This window comes from Schistocerca americana, chromosome 1, assembly GCF_021461395.2.
Source record: "Schistocerca americana isolate TAMUIC-IGC-003095 chromosome 1, iqSchAmer2.1, whole genome shotgun sequence".
NCBI lineage: Eukaryota > Metazoa > Arthropoda > Insecta > Orthoptera > Acrididae > Schistocerca > Schistocerca americana.
The window spans coordinates 21710632-21730903 of record NC_060119.1 but is presented as its reverse complement, the minus strand read 5'-3'; the positions used below and the strand labels follow the sequence as shown (position 1 = coordinate 21730903).

General features: G+C 46.6%; 1 protein-coding gene across 4 annotated transcripts in view; it reads left to right on the top strand.

Moving 5' to 3' along the window:
* LOC124545857 (NAD-dependent protein deacetylase sirtuin-1) overlaps positions 1-20272 on the top strand; it is a 55893-nt gene that overhangs the window by 22141 nt on the left and 13480 nt on the right. For all 4 annotated transcript variants that reach the window (XM_047124826.1, XM_047124819.1, XM_047124840.1 and 1 more), the window contains 4 exons: positions 3230-3336; positions 3437-3595; positions 3716-3874; positions 19827-19944. In XM_047124826.1, the coding sequence (XP_046980782.1) occupies positions 3230-3336; positions 3437-3595; positions 3716-3874; positions 19827-19944 (543 nt within the window). The remainder of the gene's footprint in view (positions 1-3229; positions 3337-3436; positions 3596-3715; positions 3875-19826; positions 19945-20272) is intronic.

Sequence of the window (20272 nt, the reverse complement as noted above, 5' to 3'; positions counted from 1 at the left end):
AACTAGAATTATGAGGCCCACACATATACAACTTCTTGGGATCTGTTAGAGTTAGGAATATTAGTGTCGGCCTTACAGTGAATTTATTTACTAGTTTGAGGGTAATAGATAGCCGACCTCGGTGGCCGAGTGGTTCTAGGCGCTTCAGTCCGGAACCGCGCGACTGCTACAGTCGCAGGTTCGAATCCTGCCTCGGGCATGGATGTGTGTGATGTCCTTAGGTTAGTTAGGTTTAAGTAGTTCTAAGTTGTGGGAGACTGATGACCTCAGATGTTGAGTCCCATAGTGCTCAGAGCCATTTGAACCATTTGGTAATATCCAGTACTAAGGGATGGATGACCTGCATTGGCTGTTGCATGCAACTTGACAGGAAGGAGTGAAATACACAGTAGTAAGACCCCCTGACACTCAGCCTGTAGAAATAAAATGTACCTCACACACGGGGGTGAAGCTTGAAAGTTTTCTCTCTTTGTTGACTCCTTGACTGTTTAAAAGATTTCTGGTATAAAAGGAAAAAGATTGATTCCTACTCGCCAGATATATGACATTGAATAATTGCAGGCACAACAAAAAGACTGTTACACATTTAGCTTTTGGTCAAAGCCTTCTTCAGAAAAGGAAACACACACACACACACACACACACACACACACACACACAGAGAGAGAGAGAGAGAGAGAGAGAGAGAGAGAGAGAGAGAGAGAGAGTCATTCACACAAGCAAGCACACCTCACACTCACATGATCGCCATCCCCTGCATCTCGATCGCCATTGATCGAATGTGACTGCACCGCCATTGATCGAATGTGACTGCAGCAGTCTGGAGGGAGGGGAAGGGCTAACAGGGTGTGGATGAGAGGCAAGGGACTAGAACAAGGCATTACAAGACTGCCAATAGGTGCAGGGTCAGGAGTCTGTGGGGCAGTGAGATAGCAAGGTGGGAAAACAAGGGGGAGGGGAAGAGAAAAGACGGGTGGGTGTATTGGGAGAGGGTGGCACACAAAGAGGGTGAGGGGGCATCAATAGGAAGGAGGTGATAGGACAGAGGGGGCGAAAACTGCCGAGTGAAGCATGTGGGGACAGTAGTTTACGTAATGTGTTATAAGGGTAACTCTCGTGTGTGCAGTTAAGAAAAGCTGGTGATGGAGTGGACGATCCAGATTGCCCACGTTGTGGAGCAACCATTGAAGTCGAGCATGTTATGTTCAGCTGCAGGTTGTGTTCAGCTACATGTTGTGACAAAGGGTGGTCTGCTTTGCTCTCGGCCACAATTTGGTTGGTGGCCATTCATCAGGTATGCAACCATATCCATATAATGTACAAGGATTGCAGGACATGGCTGCTTTCACAAGTGGCCCAGCCTCTGATGGGATAGGGTAAGCCCGTGACAGCACAGGAATAGGAAGTGCTGAGTGAGTGGATTGGGCAGGTCTTGCTCCTGGGTCTTCTACAGGGACAGATCCCGCTGGCAAGGGATGTGGCATAGGGATGGGCTAGGACCTCTTTAGGAGGGGCAAGAAGAATCTCAGGTAGGATGTCCCTCATTTCAGGACACAACGATAGATAATCTTCGAAGGCCGTGGTGACACCCTCAGCGTACTGGGCAACTGCAGATACATCATCTCCGGCTTGCGAGGCTATACGGGATAGATTTTTTGGGGTGAAAGGTATGAAAGCGATTGCTATGCGGTACAGTTGATGGTGGAAAGGCGGGCATTAGTGGCAAGACCGTGGGCGTGAGGGATGTTGGTATACAGCGAAGTGGCATCTGCACTGATGAGTAGAGACCCAGGAGGTAAAGAGGTGGGAATGGTGGAAAGTCAGTGAAGGAAGTGGTTGGTATCTTTAATGCGAGAGGTTTGAGTACAGGCAATTGGTTGGAGATGTTGGTTAATGAGGGGTGAAATTCTTTCATTGAGGCCACAATCCAGCTACAGGACTGTTAGGTTTGCAGATTTTGGGTAGCTTGTAGAAGGTGAGTGAAGCGGGTATCATAGGGTTGAGGGGGGAAATGAATTCAGGAGAGTGGTTCTGGGAAGGGCCTAAGGCCTTAAGCAGGGATTGGATGTTTAAGGTGGACTTCTGGGATGAGATCACTTTGGCAGAGTTTGTAGGCTGGCAGAGTTTGTAGGCAGAGGAGTCAGATAACTGCAGAGGCCCTCCGCCAGATAGTTGTTGTGATTCATTTGTATTGAGGTTGTGTGTGGCTGTTCTTTCTTCTGCTGAAAGTTTGGTGTTCTTAGGAAGAGAGTTCGGAAGGATGATGTGGCCAAGTTAGAAATCAGGACTTCCTGGAAGGTAACCAGGGATGGGTGGGTGGGTAGGTAGGTAATTGGTGGGGGGGGATCACGGTTGGATTGTGGTATGAACTGGAAGAGGCAGGTTCAGTGTTTCGGCTCTGGATTTAATGGAGTGTTGGACAGATCAGCAAGGCAAGGTCTCAGTGCTATGAGGGGTTCATGAGGAGGAACACTGTGGGTGGATAGTGGTGCCCTGAGTCAGCAGTAGGACATCAGCAGGTTGGATAATGCATGGAGGTGGTGGCTGGAATGCTTCTCCAGGTGCTGGATAATCCTTGGCTCCTCCATGTGCTGAAGAATCCCTTGCGTTCTGGTCCAAGCTGCCGGAGATGGCAGTCATGTGTATGAGATGTGATTGCTCTCTCTCTCTCTCTCTCTCTCTCTCTCTCTCTCTCTCTCTCTATCTCTCTCTCTGTGTGTGTGTGTGTGTGTGTGTGTGTGTGTGTTTCCTGAAAGCTAAATGTGTAACCTCTTGTTGTGCATGTCTACAACTCAATGTGTCATATTTATGGTTTGTAGCAATAAAGCATGTGTTATCTTTATGGTTTGTAGCAATCTGTCTTTTTCCTCATATTGTTGGTACTCCAACCTGGAGTTTCCATTGTTTATAAGATTTCTGGGCTAAAAGTACTATTACTACTGTTATATGGCCAGCATTTTCCATATAAATAAATAATTTTAAGAAGTATGTGAACTTTTGCCTAATTGAGACATTCCAAATAATAACATTACTTGTGAATGTGATCTGTGAAGCACATAATAACTATAAGAAACTAATTAAACTAATTTCTCTCTCTCTCTCTCTCTCTCTCTCTCTGCATGTGCACTGTGCACACATTTCAGAGTCCTGTAGTTCTAAATTATGTGTTAGCATCTTTTATCAATTTGTTTGCTTACATAATCAGAGTCAAAAATGATATTTTTTGCAGGTTCATTAAAATGCTAGAAAAACACAATAAACTGCTTCGAAATTATTCGCAGAACATAGATACTTTGGAGCAGGTAGCTGGTATTCATAATGTCATAGAATGTCATGGTGAGTATTAGTCAAGTAGCGCCTTTTCAGATGTATCTTACAGTATTATGTTATTTCAGTGCTATAATCTGTTTTTATCTTTCTTTTGTTTTACATTTAGGATCCTTTGCCACAGCGTCTTGTACTCGCTGCAAATATAAAGTGACAGCTGATGCTATACGTGAAGATGTATTTGCTCAGAGAATACCACTGTGCCCAAAATGTTCGACTGACGCGTTGCCATCTTTGATCGATTCTGCTAATGGAGAACATTATAAAAGTGAGACATTTAATTATAAGACTCACTGCACAGAAACTTTTAATTGGAGAAGACCTGAAAACTTCATGAAATAAACGTATATATTCAAGTATTGTACTTACAGGTAATTTTTATCCACAGGTTTGGTATCTCAGGGTATAATGAAACCAGATATTGTTTTCTTTGGAGAAGGTTTACCGGAGATATTCCATGAATCAATGGCTAAAGACAAAGACGAGTGTGACTTGCTAATTGTCATTGGATCATCCTTGAAAGTGCGGCCTGTAGCACTTATACCAAGTAAGTAATTTTCTGTTTCTGGTGGTAAGTTTATATGAACATATGATGACCCATGGTGAGATGTGCTGCCTGCATGTCAACTTTTGAGATCTTCTGTGGTACTGTTGTATTTGACTTAACCATGCGGAGTTTCCGTAGTACTGTTATCGTAGAAGTAGAAGCTAGATACAAAGTGGTTTTTTACTTCTGCTAACCATTCAAAAAGAAGGACTTTCTCTCATAAAAATATTGTTCTGAATACTAATTCTCTTTATTGTATACAAATGACATAGGCAACCTCGCTGCTGCCAGATGGACATTACTCACCACACATGCCCAAGAAAGGTGCTCAAAGACATGTAGGGCCTAAAGTGAGCAGTTGGGTGCAGGCAGTGTGTGACCAAAGTGTTCAGATACGACTGGTTTAGGACCAGTTGTGTCCCAGAGTTTGGCCTCCACAGTCACTCAGTTTGTGTGTGGGTTTTATAAAAAATTACATATTTGCCAAACACACGTTATCATCGGTAAACAAGTAAACAGCTGTAAAACCATGATTCTTGTAAATAATGATTGCTTTACTTTTTGTTTTGTTTTTAATCAGTGTTTCAATTTACATTAATAATCAATTTGTTAGACTGCAAGTTCAATCCTATCTTCTTCTAGTTGGTTTTCCACCTGCTCCTTTCCTTGTCAGTTCTGTGGAGAATCTCCTCATTTATCATAACAGTTCACTGATTTTCAGCATCTATCTGTAACACCAGATCTGAGATTCTTTATTCTCTTCTTTTCTAGTTTCCTACACTGCATGCATAATTGACTTCCATGCAGTGCTGTGTTCCAGATGTATATTCTCAGAATTTCTTCCTAAAATTAAAACCCATATTTGATACTAGCAGACTTGTAAAAATGCAAACTATCACAGCCAGACAGGTTAAAATTCTCTGGGCTGTTATTTCATGGTCTTCTGAGATTTGTTAGGTAACCCAGTGTTTCATGCCCATCTTTGGAGCTCATCTGCAGCCGCCCCTCCCCCCCAGGGGGCTCACACCTATTTTGTGAGCATGTGCTTGGATACCGTGGGGCCTCAGCTTTTGCAGCATTACTTCCTTTTGTGCTGCGTGCTTATACTTCCACTATCCCTTTCTCCCTCTGCCTCTCCATCAAATCGTTTTATTGATGCTGACCCTGCTTGGACCTGGTTTATGATTGGGCCTCAAGTTTCCACACCGGCACATTCTACAACTTTTCGTTAAATAAACACATGGTTCCCATTGTTGGATTTGACCTTCCACCAATTTTCAAAATTCTCCAAAAATGCAGAACCCGCAGGGATGGTCGCCCAATGAGGTGTGCGCTCCATCTTCGTGCCTTTCCATCTGTGCACTCTTCCCTTTAATACAGTAATACACCCAAAACCAGCCTGGTAGCCATCCCATTGTGTGTGTGTGTGTGGGGGGGGGGGGGGGGGGGGGGGTCATCAAGTACCTGCATGGTGGTAAGCCTCCTGACACGACTCAGGGTGCCTGAGTTGAAAACTTCCCATGAATGCCAAGGAGTATGTGCTCACCGTGACTGGGACACCGGGACTCCGAGTAGTGGGTTACTGGCCAAGTAGCCTTTGCTTAGGCTGGGTGGCGCCCACGGGGAGAGCCCCAGTTTGGAATGGGTGGCACCACGGCGGATCAGCCGCAAATGAAGTGGATGAAGTTATTTCCCGCTGGTGACCATACAGCTCCAGCAGTCTCTATTATGAAAGGACAGTCCTCTTTCAGTGCAGAGAGAGATACGGCCCTAAAATGTTCCCTTCCCAGGCTACGCTGTGGGAGGAACGTAGGGCTAAATGGCAAGCAGAGCAATGCTCCCCACAATACTTGGTTTGTACAAGGATTGATAATTATTCTTACATGGCCCAAAGCCGTTGTTCTTTGTGGAGAACTCAGTAGACAAGTTTGGGGAAGTGGCGGACATCTCTAAAATGAAAAGTGGATCAGTTCTGATCAAAACGGCATCCCTTGCCTGCTCATGGGCACTGCTCGATTGTACCAAGTTGGAGTGACATACAGGTGACTGTCACTCCTCATTACAGTCTAAATTTAGTTCAGGGCATCATTTTCTACAAAAACCAGCTGTTACAATCTGACAATGATTTATGGGCCAGCTTGGTGTGACGGGGTGTGCACTTTGTACATAGTGTACAAAGGAGGCCAAAAGACAATAGGACTGAACGGGTGCCTTCATCTTGGCCTTTGAGGATGATTCATTGCCTGCCCCCTCCCTCCCCTCTTGCTGCTTCCCCCACACAAGTTTTGGGATCAATGGTTTCCAGCCACAAGGGACATTGGTCCCCACCTCCCAGCCAGAGACAAATCAGTTTTCTTTCGGAAGCAAGGGCTAATGGAGCCACAGGATGCTGGTTCCAGGGCTTCGCGATCCCCATTTTTACCTGAAACTGGTTCACCGAAGCCATCGCAATTATCAAAATCCTCCAAGAAGAAGGGCATTCTGGTGGCCACCCGTGCCCACTGATCCTGCCCGTTCCACTTCTGTGGCTGAAGTGGAGATTCCGGCAGCCACTGAAGCCCTGATTTGTACCACCAACAGATCCAGAAACCTATGTATATTGATGCTGTAATCCTCAGCAAATGCCAGCAGGTGACTCTAAGGGATAACCTGCACTCCTTGTTCCATCCTGGCCTCACTGTACATCATCAACATTATTCTCCAGTGGAATTATAGTGGTTTTTTTCCTTCACCTGGCTAAGCTATGACATCTTTTAAGCACTTCAGGAGACCTGGTTTTCAGTAACACAGACCGCAGTCCTTACCGGGTGTGTTTTAAGAATTGTGCTATGACAGGGTTTCGGGCAGAGCTTGCACGTATGTTCAAGACACACTACACGTTTATAGCAAACTTGTCTCTCTTAATACCCCTTTAGATGATATGGCTGTTCGAGTAAGGGCATTTCAGGATATTACCATCCTCATGATGGTGAAGTGTCTCAGAACGTACTTTTCATTGGTTTCCCAGTCTCCCCCCTCCCCCCCCCCCCCTTTTCCTAATCTTGGCTTGGGTGATTTCAGTGCCCATAACCCTTTTGTGAGGTGGAACTGTGGACACTGGCTGTGGTAAAGACGTCACAAATTTACTGGTGCAACTTGACCTTTGCCACTTGAATACTGGTACACCTACACACTTCAGTGTGGCACACGGAACTTTCTCTGCCATTTGCATCTCTTGTCTTCTCCCATCCAACCACTGGAGGATCCACAATGACCTATGTGGCATTGTGACCACTTCCCGTTCTTCAGCTAGAACGCCTCAACCCCACACCTATGTTGAGGAGTTATGCTACCGTCACACTGCCGCCACCAGCTCCTGCACACTCTCTCTTCTCTGTTGGCCCACAGAGAACTCAAGTCACGTCTGCCCCACCGCTGGGACAGGCCACTCTCTCTTCCACTGCTCCCAAAACACCCAGTTTGGGAGCAGTGCGCCCCAAGCAACCGGGGACGTCAGTCCCCACCTCTCAGCCAGAGCGGCGACAGCCCTCTCCGGCTCCTCAGCCGGAGAAGCGACAGCTCTCTCCGGCTGCTCAGCCGGAGACGCAACAGCCTCCTCCGGCCTCACTTGTTCGGAAGGGATCCCTTGGGGGAGTCCCTTCCAAGGACTTCCCCAGTGTCTCCCAAGACACTAGCCAGTGGCTGAAGAAGCCACCAGCTGCTGGTCGAAGGGCTTCCCGCTCTTCATCTGTTCCCGATAATGCGTCAGGAAAGCCCTCCCAGCATGCCAACCCTCCTCCCAAAGACAAGAGAGAGGAGAGGAAGCTCTCCAAGGATAAGGACCCAGTGGTTCCCGCACGAACGCTTCCTGTCAGCTCCGCCTCTGAGGATGAGGTCGAGCTCTTTGCGTCCCCTGAATACCTGGATCTCGCAGTCTCCTCAGAAACGATGGCCGTAGTGACGTCCGTCGCTCAGTCGGTGGCAGCATGTGACCCTGTGCAGTAATTTGCTTTTTCAGTACCTTCATGCCCTTACAGGACACACTTTGTACGATCCTCCAGTGGAATTGTGGCGGTTATTTTAGCCATCTCCCTGAGCTATGACAGCTTCTAAGCCTGACACCTGCTTTCTGCATGGCCCTCCAGGAAACCTGGTTCCCGGCAATGCGGACCCCTGTCCTTCGTGGATACAGGGGTTATTACTGCAACCGTAGCACCTACAATTGTGTGTCAGGTGGAGCCTGCGTGTATGTCCTTACCTCTGTATATAGTGCTCCTGTGCCCCTTCAAACATCATTGGAAGCTGTGTCTGCACGCGTAAGGACTACCCAGGACATAACCGTCTGCAGTGTCTATCTCCCACCAGGTGGTACAGTCTCCCTGACCGAATTGGCTGCACTTGTCGCCCAACTCCCCACGCCTTTTCTTCTCCTGGGGGATTTTAACGCCCACAATTCCCTGTGGGGTGGAACGAGTGTTTCTGGCCGAGGCCGAGAGGTCGAGAATTTCATCTCCCAACTCGACCTCTGCCTCTTAAACACTGGCGCCGCCACACATTTCATTGTGGTGCGTGGCACGTTCTCGGCCATAGATCTGTCGTTGTGCAGCCCAGGGCTTGTACCATCGGTCCACTGGAGAGTCCATGACGACTTGTGTGTTAGTGACCATTTTCCCATCTTCCTTTCACTACCCCAGCGTCGCTCCCATGAACGCTTGCCTAGATGGGCATTTAGCAAGGCAAACTGGGACACGTTCTCCTCTGCTGCCACTGTTGTATCTCTCCCCCATGGTACCATCGACGTGGCGGTTGAGACACTGACTGCAGCGATTGTTTCAGCTGCGGAACGTACCATTCCTCGTTCGTTAGGGTGCCCCCGGCGAAAGTCGGTGCCTTTGTGGTCTCCAGAGGTCGCTGACGCCATTAAAGAACGTCGGCGGGCTCTTCAGCGACATAAGCGGCACCCGTCTTTGGATAACCTCATTTTATTCAAACGTCTCCGTGCTCAGGTACGGAGGCTTATCAAACGGCGGAAACGGGAGTGCTGGGAGAGGTACGTTTCCAACATTGGTTCCCGTACTTCACCCTCCCAGGTGTGGATGAAGATTCGGCGCATCTTTGGATTGCAGTACTCTACAGGTGTCCCAGGGCTTAGCGTCAACGGGGCGGTATCCACCGATGCCGATGCAATCGCCGAGCATTTCGCACAGCACTATGTTCGGGCCTCTGCGTCAGGGAATTACCCGCCTGCGTTTCGCGCGCTCAAACGCCGGGAGGAAGGCAAACGGCTTTCTTTCGCTTCTCGCCACCCTGAGGCGTATAACGCCCCATTTAGTTTGTGGGAACTCCAGAGCGCCCTGGCACAGTGCCCCGATACAGCCTCTGGGCCAGATGGCGTCCACAATCAGATGCTCAAACACCTCTCCCCGGACTGTCAGCGATGTGTTCTTGCCATCTTCAACCGCATATGGGGTGATGGTGTCTTTCCGTCGCAGTGGCGAGAAAGTACCATCATTCCGGTGCTGAAGCCTGGTAAGGACCCGCTTACTGTGGATAGCTATCGGCCCATCAGCTTGACAAATACTCTGTGCAAGCTACTGGAACGCATGGTGAGTCGATGGCTGTGTTGGCTGCTCGAGTCTCGGGGTCTTCTGGCTCAGTGCCAGAGCGGCTTCCGTCAGGGCCGTTCCACCGCCGATACTTTGGTCTTCCTTGAGTCTGCAATCCGCACTGCTTTTTCCAGGCGCCAACACCTCGTCTCCGTCTTTTTCGACCTCTCCAGAGCATATGACACGACGTGTCGGTACCATATTCTCGCCACGTTGCGCGGGTGGGGTCTCCGGGGCTCTCTCCCCATTTTTATTCAGAATTTTTTATCTGTTCGGACATTCCACGTTTTAATTGGCACATCCCATAGTTCACTTCATATCAAGGAGAACGGCGTTCCACAGGGGTCTGTATTTAGCGTGCCCCTTTTCCTTGTGGCCATTAATGGCCTTGCAGCAGCAGTAGGGTCGTCTGTCTCACCCACGTTATATGCCGACGATTTCTGCATCTTTTTCAGCTCCTCCACCATTGGTGTTGCAGAACGTCGGTTACAGGGAGCCATACGCAAGGCGCAGGCGTGGGCCCTCGCCCATGGGTTTCAGTTTTCTCCTGCGAAGACTTGTGTTATGCACTTTTGTCAGCGTCGAACTGTCCATCCCCACCCTGAGCTCTATCTTCAGGATGCTATGCTCAGGGTTGTTGACACTTACCGTTTTCTGGGATTGCTGTTCGATGCCTGGCTTACTTGGCTTCCATATATTCGTGAGCTCAAACGTCAGTGCTGGCAGCATCTGAATGCCCTCCGCTGCCTCAGCAACACAACTTGGGGTGCAGACCGTAACACGCTGCTGCAGCTCTACAAAGCCCTTGTGCTGTCCCGACTGGATTATGGGAGTGTGGCGTATGGCTCAGCGTCGCCCTCAGCGTTGCAACTGCTGGATCCCGTTCACCACTGTGGGGTTCGACAGGCGACAGGAGCCTTCCTCACCAGTCCTGTTACTAGCCTACTTGCTGAGGCGGGGGTTCCTCCACTTCGTATTCGGCGTCAACAACTCTTAGCCAACTATGCTGTCCACGTCCGTTGTTCTCCCCGTCACCCTAACTACCGTCTCCTTTTCGCTGATGCGGCCGTCCATATCCCACACCGGCAGCCGCGATCAGGCCTCGCAATTGGGTTCAGTGTTCGGTCACTCCTTAGTGCACTCGAGTCTTTGCCTCTTCCATCTGCTTTTCAGGTCCACCCACGTACACCACCTTGGTGCATTCGTCGGCCGCAGCTTCGGCTGGACCTCTCACAATGGCACAAGGATTCAGTTCCTCCTGCAGTCTTGCGCCGCCAATTTCTTGCTCTCTTGACGCATCCCATGACTCGGAGGTTATCTATACAGATGGCTCGATGGTTGATGGCCGTGTGGGGTACGCTTACGCTCATGCGGACTATGTCGACCAGCGCTCCTTGCCGGAGGGCTGCAGTGTTTACACCGCAGAGCTAACAGCCATTTTTCGTGCCCTTGAGCGTATTCGTACCAGCACTGGCGAGTCTTTTGTCATTTGCAGTGACTCGCTCAGTAGTCTGCAGGCTCTTGACCGGTGCTACCCACGCCATCCCATTGTTGTTGCCATCCAGGAGTCCGTCCATGCTCTTGAACAGCGTGGACGTTCAGTGGTGTTCATATGGACCCCGGGACACGTTGGGATAGCGGGAAACGACCACGCCGACAAGTTAGCTAAAGAAGCCACCCGCAAACTGCCGTTGGAGATCGGCCTCCCGGCAACTGATCTCCGATAGGTGTTACATCGTCAGCTCTTTGGAATGTGGTCAGACGAATGGCGCACTCTGTCTGTACCCAACAAGCTGCGGCGTGTAAAGGAGGCCACGAACGTGTGGGGTTCCTCCATGCGGGCCTCTCGCAGGGATTCTGTTGTTCTCTGTAGGCTCCGCATTGGTCACTCTTGGCTGACGCATGGTCATCTGCTGCGTCGAGAGGACCCCCCTCATTGTCGCTGTGGTGCGAATCTGACGGTGGCCCATATATTGTTGGACTGTCCTCTTTTAACCGCCCTCAGGCGAACTTTTAATCTCCAGGGTGCTTTATCGTCTCTTTTAGGTGACAATGTCTCTATGGTATGGCAGATCGGGTTTTAAGTTTTATTTGCGCAAGCGGCTTTTATAAGTCCATTTAAATTTTTTTTTAACATCACCCTCTTTTGAGCTGTCTCTTCTAATTAGTTTTGTGTTGCGATTCGACTCCTCCCTAAACTTTTAGGCTGGAGGTTTTAACGTGTTGCAGAGTGGCTGGCTCATCCTATTATTTTCGTGATCAGCCAGCCACAGTCCTCTGCTGTGCAGTTTTAATTCCTTCTGCCTTTGTTCTCTATGTTGTTTTTGTTGCTGTGCTCTGTTTTCCGTGTTGTCTTCCAATGGACTATGGGGCTTGTCTTCCCCGGAATTTTTCTTTTAGTGCTTCGCCTGACTGGTGGATAGTTTCACTGTGCTCTGTGTTTTTATGAAACAAGGGACCGATGACCTTTGTAGTTTGGTCCCTTTACTCTTTAACCCAACCAACCAACCAACTTCCCGTTCTTCCTGTCCCTCCCTCAGTGTCACTCCCCTGGATGCCTGTCCAGATGGGCTGGGATGCTTTCACCTCTGCTGGTGACCTTGACACTCTGCCACATGGAAATAATGATGAGGAGGTCATGCAGAATACAACTACAGCCATTTTTCCGGCAGCTGATTTTGTGAACTACTGCTCCTCAGGCCCGCCCTGACGGAAGACAGCACATTGTTGGTCCTCGGAAATTGTAGAGGCCATTCGAGATCATAGGCGGACTCTCAAACATCACAAGCGGCACTCGTTGATCGAGCATTCCATTGCCTTAAAGAGGCTCCGTGCACGGGTGAGCCACCTAGTAGAAAGACGGAAGCGAGAATGCTGCGAACAGTATGTTTCAACCATTGGACTGTGTGCCTATCCTTTCCAGGTTTGACCCCAGATCAGACATCTCTATAGATACCAGACACCTGTAGGTGCACCTGATATTACCTTGAATGAGACTGTCTGCATTGATCTAGACGCTGTCGTCGAACGTTTTGTCTGCACTATGCGCAAGCTTTAGCATCTGAGAATTATAAACCTGCCTTTTGTGTTCTTAACAGCAGTTGGAGTGAAAGCAGTTTTCTTTTACTGCATGCCACCTGGAGCCGATAGTGCTTTATTCAGTGAGTGGGAATTTGTCAATGTCCTTGCCCACTACGCTGATACAGCTCCAGGGCCAGACTGCATCCACAATCAAATGATCAAACACCTACCAGTGGACTGTCAGCATCATATACTTGAGATCTTTAACCACATCTGGAACGAGAGCAAGTTCCCATTGCAATGGCGAAAAAGTATCATTGTCCCAATACTGAAATCGGGTAAGCACCCTCGAGAGATGGACAGTTATCGCCCAATGAGTCTCACCAATGTTCTCTTTAAGTTGCTTGAATGCATGATGAGCTGGCGGCTGTGTTGGCCCCTTGAGTCTTGGAGTCTTCTGGCTCTGTCCCAGGGTGATTCTTGCAAGGCCATTCCACTACTGATAATCCAGTTTACCTGGAGTCTGCCATCCATACAACTTTTGCCCAATCTCAGCATCTTATGGTCATCTTCTTCGACCTGTGAAAGATTACACCACCACATGATGACACCACACCCTCGCTACCTTACTGAATGTGGTTCCCAGGGTGTGTTCCCAGTTTTTATCCAGAACTTTTTGTCTCGTTGTATTGTCCGAATTCAAGTTGGTGCCTCACACAGTTCTCCCCGTATATAAGGGAGTGGGTTCCTGCAAGGTTTGTACTATGTGTCTAGTAGCCATCAATAGTCTAGCAGTGTCTGTGGGGTCCTCAGTATCACACTCACTGTGTGCTGACAACTTTTGCCTCTACTGTTGCTCCTCTAGTGTGAGCATTTGCTAAATGTAGACTGCCAAGGTGCCATACCGAAGGAACAAGCATGGGCCCTACCCATGGCTTTCGGTTATCAGCTGCCGAGACTTGTGTCGTGCGTTTTCATCAATGTTGTGCTGTTCACCCACAGCCAGAACTTTACCTGAATGACCAATTACTAACTTTACCTGAATGACCAATTACTCATTGTGGTGGAGACTTCACATTTTAGGACTGGTCTTCACTGCTCAGTTAGCACGGATTCCCAATCTTCGCCAGCTTAAGTGTAAGTGCTGGCTGCACCTTAATACACTTCGCTGCCTGTGTAACACCAGCTTGGGTGCAGGTCGCAGCGCCTTTCTTCAGCGTTACAAAACCCTGATACAATCCCACGTTCATTTCGGGGGCCTGGCATATGGTTCGGCATCACCCTCAGCATTGCGGACACCGGATCTGGAGGTTTGACTTGTGACAGGAGGCTATCAAACTAGCCCTGTGAACAGCTTACTCATGGAAGTTGAGGTTCCTCCACTGCAGGTCAGGCACCAACAGCAGCTTATGCTACCTACGTTCGCAGCTTCCCTAGGCATCCAAACTATCATTTCCTGTTTTCTAACATGGTGATTCATCTCCTGCAATGGCAGCCCCATTCAGGGATTACAATCACAGTCCGCATCCAGTCTATCCCCTCTGAACTTTAGTTGTTTCCTCTTCCACCTCTCCTCTGTACCCATCACCATACACCTCCGTGGTGGATCCGTTGTTTCATCCTGAGGCCCCCACCACCAATTCTTCTCCATCCTTGGTGCATTCCAGGGTTTACAAGTCGTCGACACTCGTGACAAGTCATCTATACTGATTGCTTGATGGTTGTTGGTCGTGTAGGCTTTGCTTATACTCATTTGGGATATACCGAACTGCTCTCCTTGCTGGACAGCTGTAGTGTTTTCACTGCAAAGTCGGTAGCTGTCTCTCGTGCTGTTGAGCATATGCATTCCTGCAGTGGTGGGTCCTTTCTCTTCTGCAGTGACTCCTTGAGCATTTTCAAGCTCTCAACCAGTGCTAGCCTCACCATCCCTTAGTCATTGCCGACCAGCATTCCTTGTATGCTGTTGACTTGTGTGAACATTCAGTGACCGTGGGCCATGTCAGGATCCTAGTGAGTGAACTCGGTGATAGCCTGGCCAAACAGGCTACCAGTAAACCGTCTCTTGCAATCAGTTTTCTGGAAACAGACCTCCTATTGGTATTACACCATCAAGTTTTAGTAGCCTGGAGTATCGAATGGCTCACTCTGACTTCACCCAAACAATGGGTTGTAAATGAGACTACAAATCTATGAAGGCCCTCCACACAGGCATCTCACAAGGGCTTTACCGTCGTTTGCTGTCTCCGCATTGGCCAAACTTGGCTGACTTGTGGTCATCTTCTCCATAGGCTCGATGACTCATCCCACTGTCATTGTGGTGCCCATTTGATGTTGGCCCACATTTTGGTCAACTGTCCCAACCCAGCCACCCTACAATGGTGTTAGGAGACGATGCCCCAGTGGTTGACTTAGTTTTTCATTTTACTCATGAAGCGGACTTTTACCACACTCTTTAAGGGAGGGCCGCTTAACCTTATTGGCTTTTATTATGTTAGTTACACTTAGGCTCTCCAGGATTTGCTTTTCACCTCTGTCCTTTGATGACTACTCCTGGTTTTCCACTTAATGGGTGAAGGAACTGATGACCTTGCAGTTTATTCCCTTTCACTCAAAACCAGACAACCATCTGCAGGGGTGAGAATCAGCTTTGACCTCTCTTTGGAGCACACAGAGGTTCGCCACAGTGTACCATGCACTCCAGGCCAACATCAAAGTTACTGTGACCCCTGCAAATCCCTGTAGCAGACGAGAACAAAATTTTGGGGCTTGTATAGATCCTAGAAGCTCCCGGCAGAATAACATGGAGAGTTTTGGTATTTTTAAATAGTATAGCCTTCTTTTGCTGAGGAGTACAATCTTTGCTTGTGTTAGGCTGTTCCCAATGTCTTCCACGCTTTTTGTGTCATTGTTAGTTTGCTTCTGAGGTAACAGAACTGCCTTTGCTGTGTGTACTATGTGGCCTGCAGTTTTGACATTAAGTTTGTCACTAATCTGCTGCATTTCTCAGTACTTTCATCTTCCTTTGTTTTGCTCTTGATCTATGTTCTGTACTCAGTAGACTGTTCATCTGTGCAATCCTGTAATTATTTTTCACTGTAAGGAATGATGATAATGTCATGGGTGAATCTTATCAGTGAAATCCTTTCACCCAGAATATAATGTGAGATTACATTTCTGAAGCTATCTCTTATTTCCTTCATTGCTTCTTGGATAATAGTGGAGAAACACCTAGTCCCTGCCTTGTGCATTCCTCTCTTCTGTCTTTCACTCTTATTGTTCTTCCTTGATTCGTACACATGTTGTGATGATAAAGATTAAGTCCCGTACTCCATGGCGGAGCGTAGGGGAACGATGCGGGAGACCCACACCGCCGTACTAGGCAAGGTCCTAGTGGAGGTGGTTTGCCATTGCTTTCCTCCGACCGTAATGGGGATGAATGATGATGATGATGACAACACAACAACACCCAGTCATCTCGAGGCAGGAAAAATCCCTGACCCCACCAGGAATCGAACCCGGGACCCCGAGCTCGGGATGCGAGAATGCTACCGCGAGACCACAAGCAGCGGACACACATGTTGTATATTACCTTTTTCTGTAGTGTTTATCTGTTTTTTTGAGTATTTCAAACCTCTTGTACTGCTTTATATTGTCAGTTGCTTTTCCTTTGTTAACAAGACCTGTGGAGGTTTCTCGATTTGTTTTAAGCCTTGCTTCCAGTATCAGATGTAACATTAGAACTCCCTCTCAAAAGCTATTACGATTCCTCAAGTCAAACAGATCATACTATAATATATTCTGAATTTTGTTCTTTATTCATTTGGCCAGCAACTCAGGCACTTGAGCTGCCAAGCAGATAGCACAATATTTCTTTGTTTATCTGCCCCTGATGTCATTGGCACTATGTGTGTATTCTTGTGAAAGCTTAATGAAATGTCTCCAACCTCGTAATTTTACACTAATTTGAAGAACCTTTGATCGCTACCCAGTGGCACTAGAAATTCTAAGGAAATGTTGTCTATTCCTTCTGCTTTGTCTTCTGAATCTCTGTCAAACTCTTACTCTTAATACTGGATTACCTATGTCCCTCGTATTGACACACATTTCTTCTACCAAATTGGCAGACAGTCCCTTGCCCTTGTAGAAACTATAATGTACTTGTTCCACTTGTCCACTCACTCCTTTGAGTTTAACGGTGGAATTGTGTGTCCACTCTTAATCCTGGTTTTTGCTTTTAAATTCTCCTTAAATTATGTTTCACTTTTCAGTATTCTTTAGTTTCCTTACACTACTTAATGATTTCATTTCTAACCAACGTACATTTCTTTGCCCCTGCCTTTTCCTGCACTTTTTCATATTTGCCATTTTTGTTGGATCAGTTGAAATGTTTCACAGGTTACCCACAGTTTCTTCAGATTTACATTTCTTATGATTACATGTGTCTGTCCAACTTCTGTGCCTACTCTTTTTAGAGATGTCTTTCCTACTATTCTGAACTAAACTTCCAGTATGTGCTGCCTTGGATAAGTTCAAATGCACGTCATCATTCCTCAGTAGTTCAGTACCACACTTCCTTGTATGTTATAATATTATGAAACAGATAGATTGCTACTCACCATGTAGTGGAGAAGTTGAATCACAGAAAGGCACAACAAAAAGACTCCCATCTTGTAACCCAGTGGTGTTTTTCTTTGTTACTACAGTAGTTGCTAACACATTACTCTACTGTGTCCATCCTTTTCTTTCTCTTCTGTGTTTTTCATGTCGTCTTTCAAACCACCCCACACATACTGGCTTATGAGCCACACATGTGTCTGTCCTACATCTGTCTGGCCTGTGTGTGTGTGTGTGTGTGTGTGTGTGTGTGTGTGTGTGTGTGTGTGAACGCGCGCGCGCGTGCATTAGAGAGAGAGTTGTCTAATTGAAAAGAAGTGCTGATAACTTATTTTTTCAGCAATCTTTTTGTTGCACCTTTCTGTGACTCAACGTCTCCACTGTATGGTGAGAAACAGTCTATCCTTTTTGAAATATTGTCATTATTTCATCCTGCATTTTCCTTGTATGTTAATTCTTCCTGATGGCTCTCTTGAACTTCAGCCTATTCTGTTTTATGCCACTCTATCTGGATGCTTGGTTTATATGTTCTGTGCCTGGATGTCATTGGTAGATGAACATTTTTTTTGTGTAATACAGGAGAACACACAAAGGCCACTGTTTGACTGCTACACTATTACATTTCCTCTAAAATCATATAAAATTGACTATTTTTGTATCATAAATACAGATACAAGGGTGATGTACTTGAGGGCAGTGTTATGTAAATGGGAGAGAGCATAGATGAAGGTGAAATGGGAGATATTATTTGCGTGAAGAGTTTGACAGAGCATTGAAAGACCTAAGTCGAAACAAGGTCCAGGGAGTAGACAACATTCCATTAGAGCTACTGATAGCATTGGGAGAGCTAGCCATGACAAAACTCTTCCATCTGGTGATCGAGATGTATGAGACAGGCGAAATACCTTCAGACTTCAAAAAGAATATAATAATTCCAGTCCCAAAGGAAGAACGGTTGACAAGTGTGAAAATTACCAAACCATCAGTTTAATAAGTCATGGCTGCAAAATACAAACACAAATTCTTTACAGATGAATGGAAAAATTGATAGAAGCCAACTCCGGGGAAGATCAGTTTGGATTTCGTAGAAAACCCTACGACTATCTTGGAAGATAGATTGAGGAAAGGCAAAGCATTTGTAGGTTTAGAGAAAGCTTTTGGCAATGCTGACTGGAATACTCTCTTTCAAATTCTGAAGGTGGCAGGGGTGAAATACAGGGAGCAAAAGGCTATTTACAATTTCTACAAAAAGTGTTTGTACGTAGGAGTCCCTATGTTTGATGCAGTTGGTTACCTGCACCATGGCTTTGCCAGTTACTCCTTGCTTTGGATTTGTATTGTAGAATAACTGAGTCCAAAAGAATATTCCTCCCCCCCCCCCCCCCCCCCCCCCCCCCCCCCCCCAATACCCTTTAGGAAGCTACAAAATGCACTGTGTTGCAGGTTGACGTTGAACTGTTTTCCTGTTCTATTTTTGCGCTGGAGATAGGCAGCTAGCTGAATGTCTGGCTAGACAGGTATAAGATGACTGTCCGAAACCCGCACTCAAGCGAAACCTCATCAGTCTATCGTATAAATTTGGTTTATATCCAGAAAGAAGGGATATTAAAATTTAATACAAATTTGATTTGGATAGTGAAAGAAGGAATATTAAGGTATAATATCTCATCACTGGCGAGCCACTGGCAGAAACACTGGGATACCGGAGACTGCGTGCAAGATGGGTCCCAAAACAATGGACGGAGCAGCACAAGAAAAGTTAAGTCAGTAGTGCCCACAAGTTTTTTGAGCAGCTCTAATTGGAAGGTGGGGATTTTCAGAATTCTATTGTTACTGAAGATGAAACGTAGGTGGCTTATTACACGCCTGAGACAAAAAGACGTTCATCACGGTGACATCACACCAATTCCCCATCAGCCAAAAAGTTCAAAACCACTATTTCGGGCAAAAAAAAATCATGGCCTCAGTGTTTTTGGATCGAAAAGACATCATTTGAGTCAAATTTCTGCCTCATGGGAAGACCACCAGTGCACAACAATATTGTGAGATCTTAAAAAACTCAAAATGACCATTCAGTACAAAAGTAGGGGAATGCTGACAGGAGGAGTGTGCTTGTTGCATGACACCACACTGAGACACTCTCGGTCTCATAAGTAGGGATGTGTTGAACTGCCCCCATATTCCCCTGACTTGGTGCCTTACATTTTCACCTCATTGAAGGCACACGTGTGGAGTTAAATTTTCAACCATCGGTGCAGATGCACAAAAAGGTTCTGAAGTGTGAGGGAAGGAACTGGCGGGAGAGTTCTTCGAGGAGGGCTTAAAGAAGCTTCTGCCACAGTTCAGCACGTGCACTGAACGTTATGGCAATTATGTGGAAAAATACTCTACAGGTTAATCAACAGTATCCTGTATTTCTTCTCTTCTCTCTCTCTCTCTCTCTCTCTCTCTCTCTCTCTCTCTCTCTCTCTCTCTTCCTCTTCCAATTACACTTTTTCTAAAGAAAAATCTAAACATACAGTATACTTCACTTTCTTAATATACCTTGTACGTTTGTGAGACCAGAGCAGTTGTAAGTGGGAACATGTATAGCTTTGGGATCTTGCATACCAAGGTTATTTTCTAGCAAGAGTTGTTGTTGCTCTGTAGTGAAGTGTTATGTAATTTAATTGGTATATATAGCATTTTATACACAATATCATTACAATTAAAAACTTCCGTCTTTTTTCCAGGTTCTATTCCACCACATGTCCCCCAGATTCTGATTAATCGAGAACCACTACCGAACTTCAACTTTGATGTTCAGCTGCTAGGGGACAGTGATGTGATTATCAGTCAGATATGTTATATGTAAGTCTGTAAATACTTCTTGTACATTTTCTGTATGTCTCTAAAGAGAAAAGGAATCAAACGTGAATTTGTGTGTTGTATGGGTTTCTTTTTCTCTTTCTAGAAGTCTACTTTCATAGAACCTCCAAAAGAATTATTGTTAAATTTTTTAATAGAGTGGAGGCTGAAAGATGTACTACGTATTTCCAGTGTGATTCAACCTTGAATCCTAAGGATATATACCAAATATTCTTCACTTTTACCTTTTATAACCCACATTTAAACACATGTTGTAGTTTATGTTGTGAGAGTAGTTCTCTCTGCTTGTCACATTTGTGCTAGTCGTGCC